Source organism: Copadichromis virginalis, linkage group LG6 (genome assembly GCF_057382275.1).
Source record: "Copadichromis virginalis isolate Kocher_CV1m ecotype Utaka linkage group LG6, C_Virginalis_male_GT1.1, whole genome shotgun sequence".
Lineage (NCBI taxonomy): Eukaryota > Metazoa > Chordata > Actinopteri > Cichliformes > Cichlidae > Copadichromis > Copadichromis virginalis.
The window spans coordinates 32,454,501-32,469,400 of NC_140623.1; the positions used below are offsets into that span (position 1 = coordinate 32,454,501).

The window sequence follows — 14,900 nt, forward strand, 5'->3', positions numbered from 1 at the left end:
TAGAAATCTTTAAAACTAATAATAAACAAATACAAATTATCAGAAGCCACAACTTAAAACCAAAGGAATTGAACTAATGATATATTAGATGCAGGCTGATCATCGTGTATATTTGTGTGCTTGATTCAGTTCTCTCACATGTAGCCTTTCACTTACTTTACACACTTTGATTCTTTTCGCACTCTCAGAGATCTACTGCGTGGACACAGTCTTAAATATTAATGAAATGGTATTTCGTTTATGTGTTTGCAGTAGAGAGCGCATGAATTATTCACAGAGGAAGAGGCGAGTCTGGATCCCGCTACGTCTACTGGAAGAAGCTACAGTCACGTGACCACAAACGTCAACAACGAAATGGCAGCCTCCTGTTTTGTAAATTAACACAAGGTCCGAGCTGGTTAAAAGAGCGCTTCGATTTTAAATCTGAGTGTCGCATTTTCAAGGCGAAACCACCGGGTGTGTATTCAGCACTTCACTGGCTGCATGCGGGGGGCTACTTTACCGTTTTATGGTCGCTAGCTGCGGATTGAAATGCTAGCGTTTTGTTTCAAGGCGACTCAGCGCGAGTACAGAAGGCTGTGGACTGTTTTCAAAACGAGGAAAACGACCAGTCCGCCCACGCCTGTAGTATTGTCTGTCACGAAAGCTGCGAGAAAAGCGCTTCCTTTCAGCTGTAAAGCTGGATAATTAGCTAGCAACTTTCCTAATATTCCACCGGTGTGTTACCACACCCACATGTAAATCCATCGCCGATACTCGGAATGAATTAGTTATTTGTGTGTTCTGTTTGGCCTTTTCAAGGAAAAAAAGTGATGCCTTAATGGAAACAAAAGTCGGCTACAGACTCTGCGTTTGTCTGTTTTATTACTTTTTAAAAACACACTCAGATACAGTAATTGGATTTTATTGAGAAAATTAACTAGCTAGTGGTTCAGATACTGAATGCAGCTGATTCATTTCATGTCAACTTGTAAACAACAACCGCACGCTGAGCTTCTAGCCAATAGGAGACCTCATCGATGTACAATACTGCTACCTGATTGGTCGGTTTGTGGATTCTTTTTCCACAGCCTCACACTCACTGTGGAGAGTGATGGGGGAATCCACTGCTGTAGGTGATTATTGTGGTACAAAGGGTCACACAAATGCCACCTCAACCCAGTCAGCTTATTCTTTTAATATTTAACTCTGACTTCAGTAACAGTTGCTCATTCAGCATACTGCAGCAGAATAAAGGTCCAGGTGTGGCCTGTGACTTTGAGCTCCACGTGAATAGTTTGGTAGGTTGTCGTCAGTCTGTTCAGTTTCAGTCATCTGAATTCAACATGCCATCCGAAAAGTCAGGTAATCTCTAAAGAACCACATCTGTGTTTTGGAATTGTACCAGACTATCTGATTACCTATTGAGTACTGGTGTATCAGTGTTTTTGGACACTGATCTGTGCTTTGACAAGAAACTAGAGCCTATCTTATGATGCATTTTGAGATTGCTTTTTTTTAAACTATGTATGTTTAGATTTTTTATTTTAATGTTTTTCTTGACTTCTTTCAAACATATCTCCTTTGCCATTCAGAAAAGGCTATGTCTCCAAAGATAACTGGAGAGCTGCTCAGGCAGCTCCGTCAGGCAATGAAGAACTGTAAATACTTCTCTGAGCCTATACAAGCCTACATAATCCCATCTGGAGATGCACATCAGGTAAATCAAATCACATTTACTACAATAAATATCTTTACACAACCCGTTAGCAAGACGCATGGAAAATCTCTCAGCTGCTCCTCTTACTTCTGTCCCTTCTCTAATTTCCCTTCTCACTGTGAACTCAATTCACTTCTTAATTCACTTTAATTTACTTCTCATGGTCTTGTCTGACCTTTGCAACTGATTGTAGCCCTTTGCTCATTACACTTCCCTAACCCTGCCCTTTTCTTCATGCACATGACTAGCAGCGATGGTGGCAATTAAAATGTTTGTTGGGTGGATGGCCACTTCACAGTGATTGTTAATGAAGCTGATTTCTCCCGTGTCCCTGTGACTTTCAGAGTGAATACATTGCACCGTGTGACTGCAGACGTGAATTCATCTCTGGATTCGACGGCTCTGCAGGTTTGTATTGCTTGTGCATGATTCCCATTGCACACTCAAGTGTAGGTATAATCAAACATTTTCACTGCAAAAAAATCTGGAACATTTGATAACTCAGAATGATATTTGATATCTCTCGTTCAGACTCGTTTGTTAAGGGTAAAGCAGAACAAAAAACACCAGTGCACCTAGTTTCATGTTGAAAAGTAGTTTTCTTTCCCATTAAAGGCTGTGAACTTTCAAGAAAGGTGTTGTTGTTTTTTTTGTTTTTGTTTTTTTTTTTTAAACGTAAGAAAACACTGTGGAAATCTGGCCTTTTGCCCTGACATAACCACAGTTTTACACGAGACAAGAAGAATTCACTCTTTCTCAGGCTGCTTGTTCACTGCTGTCATTTCAGAGGTATAAACCTTATATGTTGCTTCAGAGAAATGAATAGATATGCTTTTTGTACAAATAAAGCCAAGTAGCCAAAAGAAAGTGCTGAACAAAATTTCTTCCATACTTTGCCATTCAGGCACAGCCATCGTTACAGAGCAGCATGCTGCAATGTGGACTGATGGCCGATACTTCCTGCAAGCCAACCAGCAGATGGACAACAACTGGACCCTGATGAAGATGGGTAATGTCCACCTTGGTGTTTCAGTGATGAAAAAATCTCTCTCTGTTACATAAAGTACAAACACCAACGGATCTTTTTTCTTCTCATTTAAAAAGTTAAATTTAACTACATGCGCTTTTAAAGTTTGAGGCTCTCTAATGGAGCAGCTGCACAGGCACAACATGGACATTTAGATCTATCACAGCATGAGTAATAAGGCTTGAGTCACAGCTAGACAATAAGTCAGAATGTTTATTTATTCTAAGACTGGAAAAAGTGTCCCAAACTTGAGTTTAGACACTATTTGTGTCCGCAAAGAGTGTAAACACTCATACATTTTAGTATTCCATCTTCCACATTGGTATGAGTCATTTATATTATACATTCACATGTCTTGAAGGTGTCATAAACTGATTTTAATAATCATATACAGGGCTGAAGGAGACGCCCTCACAGGAAGACTGGCTGATCAGTGTTCTTCCTGAAAACTCAAAAGTGGGAGTAGATCCTTGGATCATTGCTGCTGGTAAGCTACAGTATCATATTCATGTTAGTTCAGTGAATTAGCATTGCAAGCTTTACTTGGAAAACCACTCATGCTGCAGTGAGGCAACCGAGGCTAAAGGAAATATTCCAGTATGCAACAAGAGTGCATGATTTGAACATTTCTAGCTCATCTTATTAGATTTTAACTTGCACAAAAAAAATGGAGGAATTCGTAAGCTCTCAGACAAATACACTTGCATTTTGTTGTAGAGTAGAGGCAGCCTGCAGCGTCTCCACTTCAGACCCACAAATCACCCTAAATAAATAAAAATTCAGTTAGGATCTGTATAATCAGAAGAATATTGTTTACAATCGATAGCCATTTCTTTTTAACTTCAAATTTATATCAATAGCACAGTATAGAAGAGCACACATGGTTGACAACAGATAAGACATCATCTAATACCCACATGGAGATAAATAAAGTTATCTGAATTGTCAAAAACCGAATGAAAGGACAAATTTGGGTGGATGTGGGTTGCCATGCAGCTTGCAATAACTGTAAGTAGGCTAATACGACTTAATCAGCATGAGCTTCATGAGATTAGCTGGTTGGACTATGAAACTATGCGTGCTGGCTGATATTACTGCAGAGTGTGACTCTGTTGTCCATATGAAGTAACACTATGGTTTTTTTTTTTATTTGGTATTTGTGCTTGTTAAGAAATCTCATATTGTGTTTCAGACCAATGGAAGAACATGTTCAAGGCTCTGTCCAGTGCTGGCCACTCGTTGGTAGCAGTGCAGGATAACCTTATCGATGCCGTCTGGCCGGACCGACCAGAAAGACCCAGCACACAACTCCGTAGCCTGGGATTAGACTTCACTGGTCAGTGCAATTAAATAGCATTAAAACCATTTTACATGTAGCCTCTTTTTATTTTTAATAGTAGCTTATTAAGTGTTCGTCTGGTTTTTTTTTTTTTTGGTTTTTTTTAAATTAAAAAAATTGTGTAATACTTTTAGAAATCCACATAATCTAGACACAGTTTAATGGCCTTTTTAATTACGTTTCCAGTCTTGAGTAACTAGATGTATAGGCATTGTATGAAACAAACTTGTGTCTTTGTGTGTTATTTATGCTTTGTGTAGGTATTTCCTGGCAAGACAAGATCACAACGCTGCGAGCCAAGATGTCAGAGAGGAAGATCACCTGGTTTGTTGCAACAGCACTGGATGAGATTGCGTGTACGGTTCAGTTTTCCTATCCTGCTCCTGAGTGCAGTTCAGCTAAGCTCTTCAATGTGCATGATTTAAATATTACTGTTCGGTACATGATAACAAGTAGAGGACACATGTGCGAGTGTCCCTTTAGATCAGTGGTTCTTAACCTTGTTGGAGGTACCGAACCCCACCAGTTTCATATGCGCATTCACTGAACCCCTCTTTAGTGAAAAATAAAAGGTGATTTATTTTTATTTTTTTTCAAATTCAAGGCATAGATGTATTTTTTTTATTGGTGCACAAAATGAACTGTACATGTCATGGTGGAGGCTCCGCTGAACCCCTGAGACCGACTCACCGAACCCCTAGGGTTCGATCGAACCCAGGTTAAGAACCACTGCTTTAGATTCAAGGATCTCAGCGTTCACCGTGCTTTATTTGCTCTTGTTTCTGATTGTCCTGTTTATTAGATGAAGACTTATTTTGATTGTCAGCAGGTAACATTTAGGGCTGGATGGCTTCAACCAGCAGATTATAGTTGTAGATTATAGAGATGAAACCTGTAAGGATGAATGACAGTTCAATAATAACACTGATATTTTACACCACCCACTTCATACTGGCTCATTGTTTCATGAGAATGAAAGTATTCATTGCTATGTGATGCATCATAATAGAAGGAAGAATAGGGTATTTCTTTTTTTTCTTTTGTTTGTTTAATTTTTTTAATCTGTCATCTTATCGTTTTGTTTTCTCAGGGCTTTTCAACCTTCGCGGGGCAGACATTGAGTACAACCCAGTTTTCTTTGCATATACCATTGTGGGAATGAATACAATAAGGTGACGTCCAGTATAATGCATCAGTGATTATGAATTTGGACAAACAGTGCTTTACTGTAAAACTTAGACAGTAGTTAAGACATCTCTTAGACAGTGAGAGATGTCAGAATAACTGAAGTGCATTTTCATTGTGTTTAGTGCAATCACATCTGTTAGTGCTAATGAAAGATAATTGTATGCAACCAGATTGTATACTATATGTATTGCGATATATACACTGTATGTATTTAGTAGCTAGTTAAGGGCACATCCAGATTACACCTCCCAAAGCCAGAGGAACAGGGTTTCCTCCTGTGTTAACCATTTCACTTTTTCACTCAGCAACCCTTTCCTCTCTGCAGGTTTTTTGTGGACCTCAAGCGTCTTTCTGACCCTGCAATGAGAGAGCATCTGCAGCTGGACTCCCCTAGCAAACCTGAGCTCAGTATCCAGACATTTCCGTATGAGTTGGTCTACACTGAGCTCCAGGCCATCTGTGCTGCACTTGGCCCAAAGGACAAAGTGTGGATTTGTGATAAAGCCAGTTGTGCTCTCACACAGGTCATCCCTAAGGTGAGAGAAATGATTAATCAAGAGGGAAATCATTACTTGAGTCACTGCTAAATTTGTAAGTTTGCTCCCTTATGAAGACGTGAACGTGCTGTAATTCATGTGGTAGTTTCATTTGAACAGGAAGAGACAGAATATCGACTGCAAATCCAAAACAAACACGTTACATAAAAGTTATAAACTGATTTTCATATCAGAGAGTGAAATAAGTATTCAATCCTCAAGCAGAACATGACGTAGTCCTTGGTGGAGAAATCCTTGTTGCCAAGCACTGAAGTAAGACATCCTTGCCAACCACCCATGAGGCAAGGTCTTACATGGAGCTGCAGACAAAGGGTGGTTGAAGGTCATTTTGTATATTGGCCACTTCTGAATAATCGTACCAACAGTTCCAGGCTCATGCAGGTCTAAAATCTTGTCTTTGGCATCCTTTAAAAGCTGTTTGGTCTCATAAATTCAGCAGTGATCGTTTCCTCACTGTAGATATAAATAGTTCATGTTTAGAGGCTCATCGTTGGCTTCTGGTGTTCACAAAAGAAGATTAAAAAAAACCCCAAAACAAGCTGGATTGCATCTAGGTCGTGTCTGTTTACACAAATATGAAGAAGTAGTATCTGCTTTAAATACCAGTGGTTGGTAAAAACATACCTGAGTACTTTATGGCTCAGGGGTTATTTGTAAATGTCAGAGAGTTTTTACAGTTTAGAAAAATATTGCCTGTCTGTTTCCTCGTACCTATCAGATGACACATTCTCAGATTATAGGGTCAGATTTTTTAAAACATGCTATGTTTTAAATTCTCAGAAATAGGACAGAGACTTATAAGATTACAGACATTTAAGTGTCTGGTAGAAATACTCATTTTCTCACCTGCATTAGCAAGTAAAACTTGAAAAATATATTGTAACTTTAGCAAAACTAACAACTCTTAATATGTAACATGAATCTGCTTTACCCGATGTGAAACTGGTTCATTACATTTATAAAAATACAGCAAAATACAATAAATATTTCTCATTTAGTATGAATATATTTAAAAAAAATAGTAAAAGAGCTGCATGTTTAATGTTTTCTCCTGATGTTTTTTTGTTTTTTTTGGGGCGGGGGGGTAAAGACTCACCGATCTCCAATTCCCTACACTCCACTCTGCCTCGGCAAAGCTGTGAAAAATGCCACAGAGATTCAAGGCATGAAAATGGCACATGTAAGAATCACTGACCCCTGAAATATGTAGTGTAAAACATATTAGTGTGTCTAATATTTTTATAAACTGTGTGTTTGTGCTTTTGCCAACAGATCAAAGATGCAGTGGCACTTTGTGAACTCTTTGCTTGGTTGGAAAAGGAGGTATCGTATTTTTTTTGTTTTGTTTTTTTAATCTTATTTTCATGCATGCATCTCTGGAATTTTCAATTCTGGCTTCAATTCAATTGAATTCAGTTCATATAGCACCTAATCACAACAGTTGCCTTGTATTGTAAGGGAAAGACCCTCTATACACATTTTCACTTACTCCAGGAAACACACGTTTCATTTTTTTTCACTGTGAGTGTAGGAATGCTATGGTCACATGACATTTTGTCATGAGCTTTAACGTCTTCCTTGTTGTCTCCTTGTTGAGTTTCACATGCGTTGGTTTTTTTACAGATTCCAAACGGCAACGTGACTGAGATATCTGCTGCTGATAAGGCAGAAGAATTACGTAGGTGTGTTTTGTTTTGCTTTTTTGTTTAACATAACGTTGATCAAGCTCATCCAGTTTAGCTTCAACAGCTTCCTTCTTGGAAAGGATGTCTTTAAAAGATGCTGGTGCAGTTCCAATCTGCATCCTCCCTCATGTGCAACTGAAAGGGTTTTTAATTAAATGGTAAGGTAAAAATAGAGCACATAGCCGTCTTTACCAGAAACGGGAACCTCTGTCTGCCATCACATGGATGGATTAAGATCACTTATTGTCACTTGTCTGAAACTGGGCCGATTATGTTTTAATTATAAGCAAGCGTTTACAACTGTATTTCTAAAATGCATTCACTTCTCTAAGCTCTTTTCTTTATGGAAAACTAAAATATAATCACAATACGAAGCCCCTTTCAAAACAAGACAAGTCGTGTATAAATATACATATATGATGCAAAACAGGTGCACCTTCATTGAATGTCGTTAGTGAACCTGTACTGATGCAAACTTACGGTGCAAACAAAATCACACAAAAATGTGAAGGTGTGCACTGTGGCACGCTGAAAAGAAGCAGGAAGCAGAGTTTCTGTTAGATGTTTACTGTGAGCTCATCACTTCCATGGCTGGTCCGTCACTTTATTGTCTCCTAAAACTTAAGTTTCTTGTGTTCTGTGACGGTTTTGTTTATTTGTTTTGTGAGCCTTTTCTTTTGCTTTTTATTTCTGTTGTTTTGTGTACTTTTTTTTTTTTTTTTTTTTTTTAGCATTTTTTCTATCTGTTACGATTTACTTATGTTTCAGTGTGCTTGAATTCTCTCGGTCACTGTGCGACCTTGATAATAGTTTTTTTTTGGGGTTTTTTTGTCTTTTCCTTTAAACCCACTCAGATGTAAGGCTATTTGGTTTGAAGCCCCTTGTGTAAACTTGCAGAGTAAAAGTGTGCAGAGCACAGAATGGTCACAGCTCCCTCTACTGGACATAGGAGGAAAACAAAGTGCTGAAGTTCTGGTATTAATCTTAACCTGGTATTAAGCTTTTGCAATATTTTTATCCCTCTGGGGTAAAAAGGTGAAAGTGTCATATGTCATTTAAAAAAAAAAATACTTTTTTAAAAACTAATAAATGGCACATTTGCCTTTTCTATAGTAAGCAAAAATAGTGCAAATATGGGAAACAAACTCCCACCAGGTGCTAGCAGGAAGTGCTGGAAGCAGGCGGAGAAGTTGTTATTGATTAAAATGTAGCTGTTTGCTGTATAACAACAAACCCCGATCATCTCAATCACATTAAAAAGAAGAAATTTGTCTGTTACCACTTAACTGGTAATTAAGAACTATTGCATGTGGCTACCTTTTGAAACCAAAGCTGTCATCAAGAAACAGTTGCATCTCGGAAAAATAACAGAAAAAAATAATAATTGGTTTTCTTTTTTAATTTAAAATGTCTGTGAAGGTTCTCAGTCATCCAGGTCATCGTAGTCAAAGGAGCTTGCACAGAAAAGCGTCTGGACTTCTTTAAGTTGCTTGAAGACGTTTCACCTCTCATCCGAGAAGCTTCTTCAGTTCTAAGGTCAAATGGTGGAGAGTCCCAGATATAAACCTAGTGGGAGTATCCCCCCACAGAGGGACAAAAGGACCCCCTGATGATCCTCTAATCGCCTGAGCCAAGGTGTGAAACTGGGCGTGGGTCCCAATCAGCCAGAGTTTCGGGTGTGTTCATTGTGAAACCTGGCCCCACCTTATCATGCGAATTCCTGAGGTCAGATGGCCCAGGATGTGAGTGGGCGTTAAGGCGTCTGGGGAGGGAGCTCAAAACTGGATTATAGATGGCAGAGAGTTGGTGTCGTAAACCCCCGCCAATGTTCAAAGGTGGTCGCTCACAGTGGACATAGATGGCTTCTTTCACTCCTCTTTCAAACCATCTGTCCTCTCTGTCCAAAATGTGAACACTGGCATCCTCGAAAGAGTGTCCTTTATCCTTAAGATGCAGGTGGACTGCTGAGTCTTGTCCTGTGGAGGTGGCTCTTCTGTGTTGTGCCATGCGCTTGTGAAGTGGCTGTTTGGTCTCTCCAATGTAAATATTTAAAATATTTCTCATGGTATAATTATGGCTGTCATTAATGCTTACCATTTTCTTGCACTTTTTTCAGTCAGCAGAAAGATTTTGTGGGTCTCAGCTTCCCAACAATTTCCAGTGTTGGTCCACATGGAGCGATCATACATTACAGGTTAGTTTGCAAATAAAAACTGTATTTGTGTCATTTTTGTTAATTCATAGTTTTAGCTTGTATCTGTGATTTCATGTTTTTGCTTGTAGACCACTGCCTGAGACCAACAGGACCCTCACCGTAAATGAAGTTTATCTCATCGACTCTGGAGCTCAATACGTGTAAGTAAGGTTGTTTTTAAATGCTGCAGAGCAGATGTCTTTAGGATAATCAGTTACCTCTTTACGTCTTTTGCAGTGATGGAACAACAGACGTCACACGTACCATGCACTTCGGGACACCATCTGCTTTTGAGAAGGTAAGTTTGTGCGATTGCTCAGAATATTTCCTGCCACCGGTTAATTTAATTGAATTACACTTAGGTTGACTCAGTACTGTTTATTTACAAAGACTATTATATGTATCTTTGTAATATGTGTGCTATTTTCCTCATAGGAATGCTTTACCTACGTACTGAAGGGACACATAGCTGTCAGCGCTGCCATTTTCCCCAATGGAACAAAAGGTGCAGCACTCGGCTCTGTCGTTAAGACTATGCTGATGTTGTTTTCAGTACACGGATGTTAAAAATGACGATTTTACACCAAAATAGCTAACAAAGTTCCAGATGACTCACGGTGATTAGTACTTGTTCTGTCTATTCAGGAATACAAATGTTTTATTTCTACAAGATAAACATTTTGTCGCTCATAACACGGGCATCTTTTTGGCCAATCAAGCTTGTTTACTTACAATCTTGAACTGTGTCTTACACCAAAGGAAGAACAATCGCGTTATGATTATATCGCGTAAAAAGCCGGAAGCTGTCACCCTGCCAGGGGACATGGAAGTTTGAAATTATTACCATAGGTGCATCTACTAGTAGGCTAAGAGTTACCACTGGCTGCCACCAGTATTTTATGATCATACACTCAGTATTTTAACATGCACAAGCAGAGAAGTAAAAGACCTTTGACATTTTGATCTAAACCTCTATTCCTTTACCAGGCCACCTCTTGGATTCGTTTGCCCGTGCAGCCCTGTGGGAGTCTGGGCTGGACTACCTCCATGGTACAGGTCACGGGGTGGGCTGTTTCCTCAACGTTCACGAGGGGCCTTGCGGCATCAGCTACAAAACCTTCGCAGATGAACCGCTGGAGGCCGGCATGATTGTCAGCGATGGTATGATCTACTGTATAATGGATCATAAAATGAAGAATCTGTTGCATTTGCAGTGTTTACAGAGCAGCTGTTCGATTAATAAATGTCCAGTTATTCAGAGAAACCCCAGCAGCAAATTCAGGAAAGAGCTAAAACAATAAATACCGTGAGTACACTGGAAATGAAACAAAGTCAATAATTAATTGACTTTTTCCATTAACCTTCTATTTTTTTCTGTGATATAATACAGTCAAAAACTGCTACATCATTGTATCTCCTCTGGAGATATCTGCTTATCCAAGTAGTGTACAAGTCAAAAGAGGAACCTGTAGTTTTTCCAGAGATTGAAAGAAAATCTTATAAAAATATCCAAATTTAACCTCCTAAGTACCCGAACTCTTTCATGGCATGCATTTTTTTCTTTCTCTTTGCTATGTGGGCTGATTGGGATGAATGTAAAAACAAAGAATTACGTGTTTGTTTGTTTTTAAAAAAAAAACTGACTTTTGTTTCTGAGAAAAAACGGATCCACATATCAGGACATTCACTTTTTGATAGATTAGTGGAAGTCTAATGTCCTCGTAAGTGGATATCAGGCACTTGTAGAGCAAAATGTAGTATTTTAGTCTAGAAAACCCAAAATGTGATGTCCACATGTGTGGACGCCACGTCCTAGGAGGATAAGGCTACCAAAGCTCAGCTGGCTATAATTTGTGTGTTTGTGTGTGTTATTTCTTTGTAGAACCTGGATACTATGAAGATGGATCTTTTGGCATTCGTCTGGAAAATGTGGTCCTCGTTGTACCAGCTAAGCCCAAAGTACGTGTTAAAACGGGTCAAATGAATGTTCAGAAATGCAGTAGATCAAACATACGACTTTCTTTTTTTACACATTCTCTAAATATCTATGAGTCGTTATAACCATTAAGATGTTCTTTACTTTTAATTCTTTGTAGCAAAATAATGAGATGAATTAATGTTGTTTTTGTTTTTCTGTCTGTATGTGCAGTACAACTACAGAAACAGGGGTAGTCTGACATTTGAGCCTCTCACTCTGGTTCCCATCCAAGTGAAAATGATGAATACAGAGCTTCTCACTCAGAAGGAGGTAAGGTTTTGGTACTCGGATAAAAAGAAAAATCTGTATATGTATACTCGGAGTAGGGTTGTTCGATATAACGATATATTTTTTACGCAATCGTTTGTTTCGTGGTGTCGCAAAATGAACTGTTTACTCTTTCTCTTACATTGAATATAACCACACTACAGACAGACAAGCGTTTGTTTTTATGCGTTGTCGTTAGCAACCACCGTGTGTCCGCTTGTTCCACATAAACCTTTCACAATAAAGCTCAAGATCCTGTTGAGACTTTTCAAAATAAACTGAATCACGTGAAAGATGCAGAGTGTTTACTGATGGGAAGCAAAAAAGAGCCGCCAGGTGCTAAAAAATAAACCTTAGACTCAAACGTTAGAACAGGCTTTTCCCCGCAGCACGCCATGTAATAAATACTCACAAAAAAAAATGGCGGCTGTTACAACTTATGTCTAAAAATGTATCGTTTCATGCATCGGTTAAAACACTCGACTCCAGATACACGACGTCCAGCTGGAAACACTTAACGCAAGTCGAGCTGCCCGAGATTCACAGAATTTACAAAAAATGTTACATTTTTGTGATTTATATCGTTATCGGACGATAGATGTCTTAATATCGGGATATGAGATTTTGGTCATATCGCACAGCCCTAACTTGGAGTTTATCACAGTTATATATGTGGTAAAAACTTCAAATTCTGCACATCCAGTATTATCAGCTTTTTATTCTGTGCAGTGAATATGAACATTCTCAGCTTGCAATGTTATTGAAATCCTGTATTACATTATGCCGTGTATATGTGGTTTGACTCTTGGCTCTCCTCTCCTGCAGCGGGACTGGGTGAATGAGTACCACAGGAAGTGTCGGGAGGTGGTTGGAGCAGAGTTGGAGAGGCAGGGTAGGCAGGAGGCATTAGAGTGGCTGATCAGAGAGACCCAGCTGATCATCTGAGGACCATGATCATTTTGCCCAGGATTACTGTTGATTGCTCTGCAGTGATAAACGTTTGTATTTTCTCATGTTTCTCCATGTCTCGCACCCAGCTTCTTTTGTAAAGCACATTACATCAGCAGTTTTATTAAAGATCTGTCAAAAGCAAGAAGCACTTTTATATCCTTACTGTTTTGTGAGGGGAAATAACTTCTGATGAACTATTAGCATATATTGAGTGTTCATGAAACATGGAATACATTATTCAGACTCTTTTAGAGCAAAAGAAATCTACAGTAGTAGTAGTTCTGAGTAGTGTATCACAGACTACTGAATCTAGGTTGTACAACTGATGTAGTGCCCTTCACATCTTGGTGAGAAGTTTTCATACACATAGCTGGAGGTGTCAAACTTCAAACCTTTCAGACTGAGTCAAGTGCCTCTAGCTAATCTTGTTAGAACTGTTTCCCACCCTCTAAAGCTGCATGTAAAATATTGGAGTGTCCAGGACGACACCACTTTTAGGATCACTGGCGAACTCTTGAAACGAGTGAGACAATGAGAGCACCTGTTGCTCCTCTGGTACGCCAATGGCTTTATTGGCTCCCTCCTCATCTTCATCCTTCCCTCCTACGGGCAGTGGGTTACTGTAGATGTAATAGATCCGGGAGTTATCCTTTGGTGCCTCTGGTTTCCTGAAGAAGGTGAGAGGGTTGATGAAACTCGTCGATCTCTTCACTGCTTTGACTGCCACGGGATCCTCCAGCTCGCCTCGGGTCACTGCGCTCTCGTATAATTGTGCTCTTTTTGACTGCCTGTTGAACAAAGCAGTAGTAATTACACTGACATGTAACTTTACTTTGGATTACCTGGTCACTCTTTAAGATTATCAGTTTTAATTTAAACAAATACACAATTTCATTCAGCTGTTACCTCAATTAAACTAGGAGTTGCACATATCTATAAACATGCTTTAGTCCATTAGGCTCACCTGGAACGGTTGTAGCAGACGGTAATGCAGTACAAGCCAGTGATGGAAAGTATACAAAAGGCCAAAGTGATGATCACAAAGTTAAACACTTTGATATCTGGGTGGCAGAAAGCAAAGGGAAAAACGGTTAAACTTTATGATAAGAGTTCTGAGAAATTAACAGAAGAACATTACGTACCAAACAGGCCGGAGCTCATGTTCTCGTCTTGCTGCTCCAAAGCTGCGGTCCCGTTCAGGTGGAGGTTCACTGCCGTCGGCACTCTGTCTTGTGCGGATTCACTCATGTTGCTGCCACTGACATCCAAAACAAGGACTCGAGGCTGGGCTGTAAAACTCTTTTCATTGGTTTATTGAAAAAAAACTCTGCCCATGTGACTGCAACAGCTTGAGTGAGTCTTTGTGGAGACCCCCCCTTCTTTGTCAGCCCTTGAGCTGGAGACCCCCCTCTTCTGCCTCTCTGCTACTCTCCCTGTTTACTGCTCATTATTCTGTTCAGGTTTCTGGGGGACACTGAGGGGAGGGAGATGCTGATCCCTTTATACTGTTTGTAATAAGCTCTGGGTGATGACCCAGAACCAGTGAGCTTGATTCAAGCTTCCACCACTGAAAGAGGAAGCAACGCAATTAAGCAAATGAAGTAATTTTTTATTGTGCAGTGCAGTGAAAGCATGGTCATTTATAGCAGAATATATATATATATATATATATATATATAGCTCTTTTGTGGAAGGATGATTATTATACAAAAGGTGCTTTACAGTTTTTACTAAATAAAATTGCAAGTGTTTCAAATTGCATTTTGTTATCTATTTAGCTTGAATTTGTAAGCATTTAGACATAAAAAGTCAAAGAAATAGTGGCAAAGTTCTGAGAGTCCTTCCTTACCTTCAAAAGTCAAAGATAATCCTTTTTTCTAATATAAAGAGAGGAAATAGCTGACTTTTTCCTCTCTCTATCGCTCTCTCTCAATAATTAGCAAATTAGAAATTCCATCTTACTTTTAATTAAATCTGTAAAGATATGTTCACATCATAGACTGTACGTAAAAGAT

The 14,900-nt window shown here is 39.2% G+C and overlaps 2 protein-coding genes across 3 annotated transcripts; one reads left to right on the top strand and one right to left on the bottom strand.

The window, feature by feature from the left end:
- The first annotated feature begins 397 nt into the window (after positions 1-397).
- Positions 398-12,949, top strand: xpnpep1 (X-prolyl aminopeptidase (aminopeptidase P) 1, soluble). 2 transcript variants are annotated; one of them, XM_085459916.1, is made up of 20 exons: positions 398-456; positions 1,575-1,699; positions 2,044-2,107; positions 2,604-2,708; positions 3,121-3,213; positions 3,919-4,062; positions 4,326-4,421; positions 5,156-5,237; positions 5,579-5,789; positions 6,901-6,990; positions 7,083-7,133; positions 7,434-7,492; positions 9,612-9,689; positions 9,779-9,850; positions 9,927-9,987; positions 10,125-10,194; positions 10,677-10,850; positions 11,572-11,648; positions 11,839-11,937; positions 12,760-12,949. In XM_085459916.1, the coding sequence occupies exons 2-20, from the start codon at positions 1,583-1,585 to the stop codon at positions 12,877-12,879; spliced, it is 1,863 nt and encodes a 620-aa protein (XP_085316042.1). In that variant the 5' UTR covers positions 398-456; positions 1,575-1,582; the 3' UTR covers positions 12,880-12,949. The 2 variants fall into 2 exon arrangements, with proteins under 2 accessions (XP_085316042.1, XP_085316041.1); XM_085459915.1 differs by lacking the exon at positions 398-456 and adding an exon at positions 1,081-1,344.
- On the bottom strand, positions 12,633-14,199 carry LOC146708158 (uncharacterized). Its single transcript, XM_085459918.1, has 3 exons — positions 14,028-14,199; positions 13,850-13,946; positions 12,633-13,673 (listed from the first exon to the last, which is right to left on the bottom strand). The coding sequence occupies exons 1-3, from the start codon at positions 14,131-14,133 to the stop codon at positions 13,334-13,336; spliced, it is 543 nt and encodes a 180-aa protein (XP_085316044.1). The 5' UTR covers positions 14,134-14,199; the 3' UTR covers positions 12,633-13,333.
- Between the last annotated feature and the right edge of the window lie 701 nt (positions 14,200-14,900).

Excerpts from the sequence above, each read along its gene's own strand:
- xpnpep1 (XM_085459915.1), top strand. The coding sequence starts at position 1,146 with ATGCCACCTCAACCCAGTCAGCTTATTCTTTTAATATTTAACTCTGAC. Across the intron at positions 7,493-9,611 it reads AAGGCAGAAGAATTACGTAG|TCAGCAGAAAGATTTTGTGG; the intron begins GTGTGTTTTGTT and ends CACTTTTTTCAG. Across the intron at positions 11,649-11,838 it reads TTGTACCAGCTAAGCCCAAA|TACAACTACAGAAACAGGGG; the intron begins GTACGTGTTAAA and ends CTGTATGTGCAG.
- LOC146708158 (XM_085459918.1), bottom strand. The coding sequence starts at position 14,133 with ATGAGTGAATCCGCACAAGACAGAGTGCCGACGGCAGTGAACCTCCAC. Across the intron at positions 13,947-14,027 it reads CATGAGCTCCGGCCTGTTTG|ATATCAAAGTGTTTAACTTT; the intron begins GTACGTAATGTT and ends TCTGCCACCCAG. Across the intron at positions 13,674-13,849 it reads GTCTGCTACAACCGTTCCAG|GCAGTCAAAAAGAGCACAAT; the intron begins GTGAGCCTAATG and ends TTTGTTCAACAG.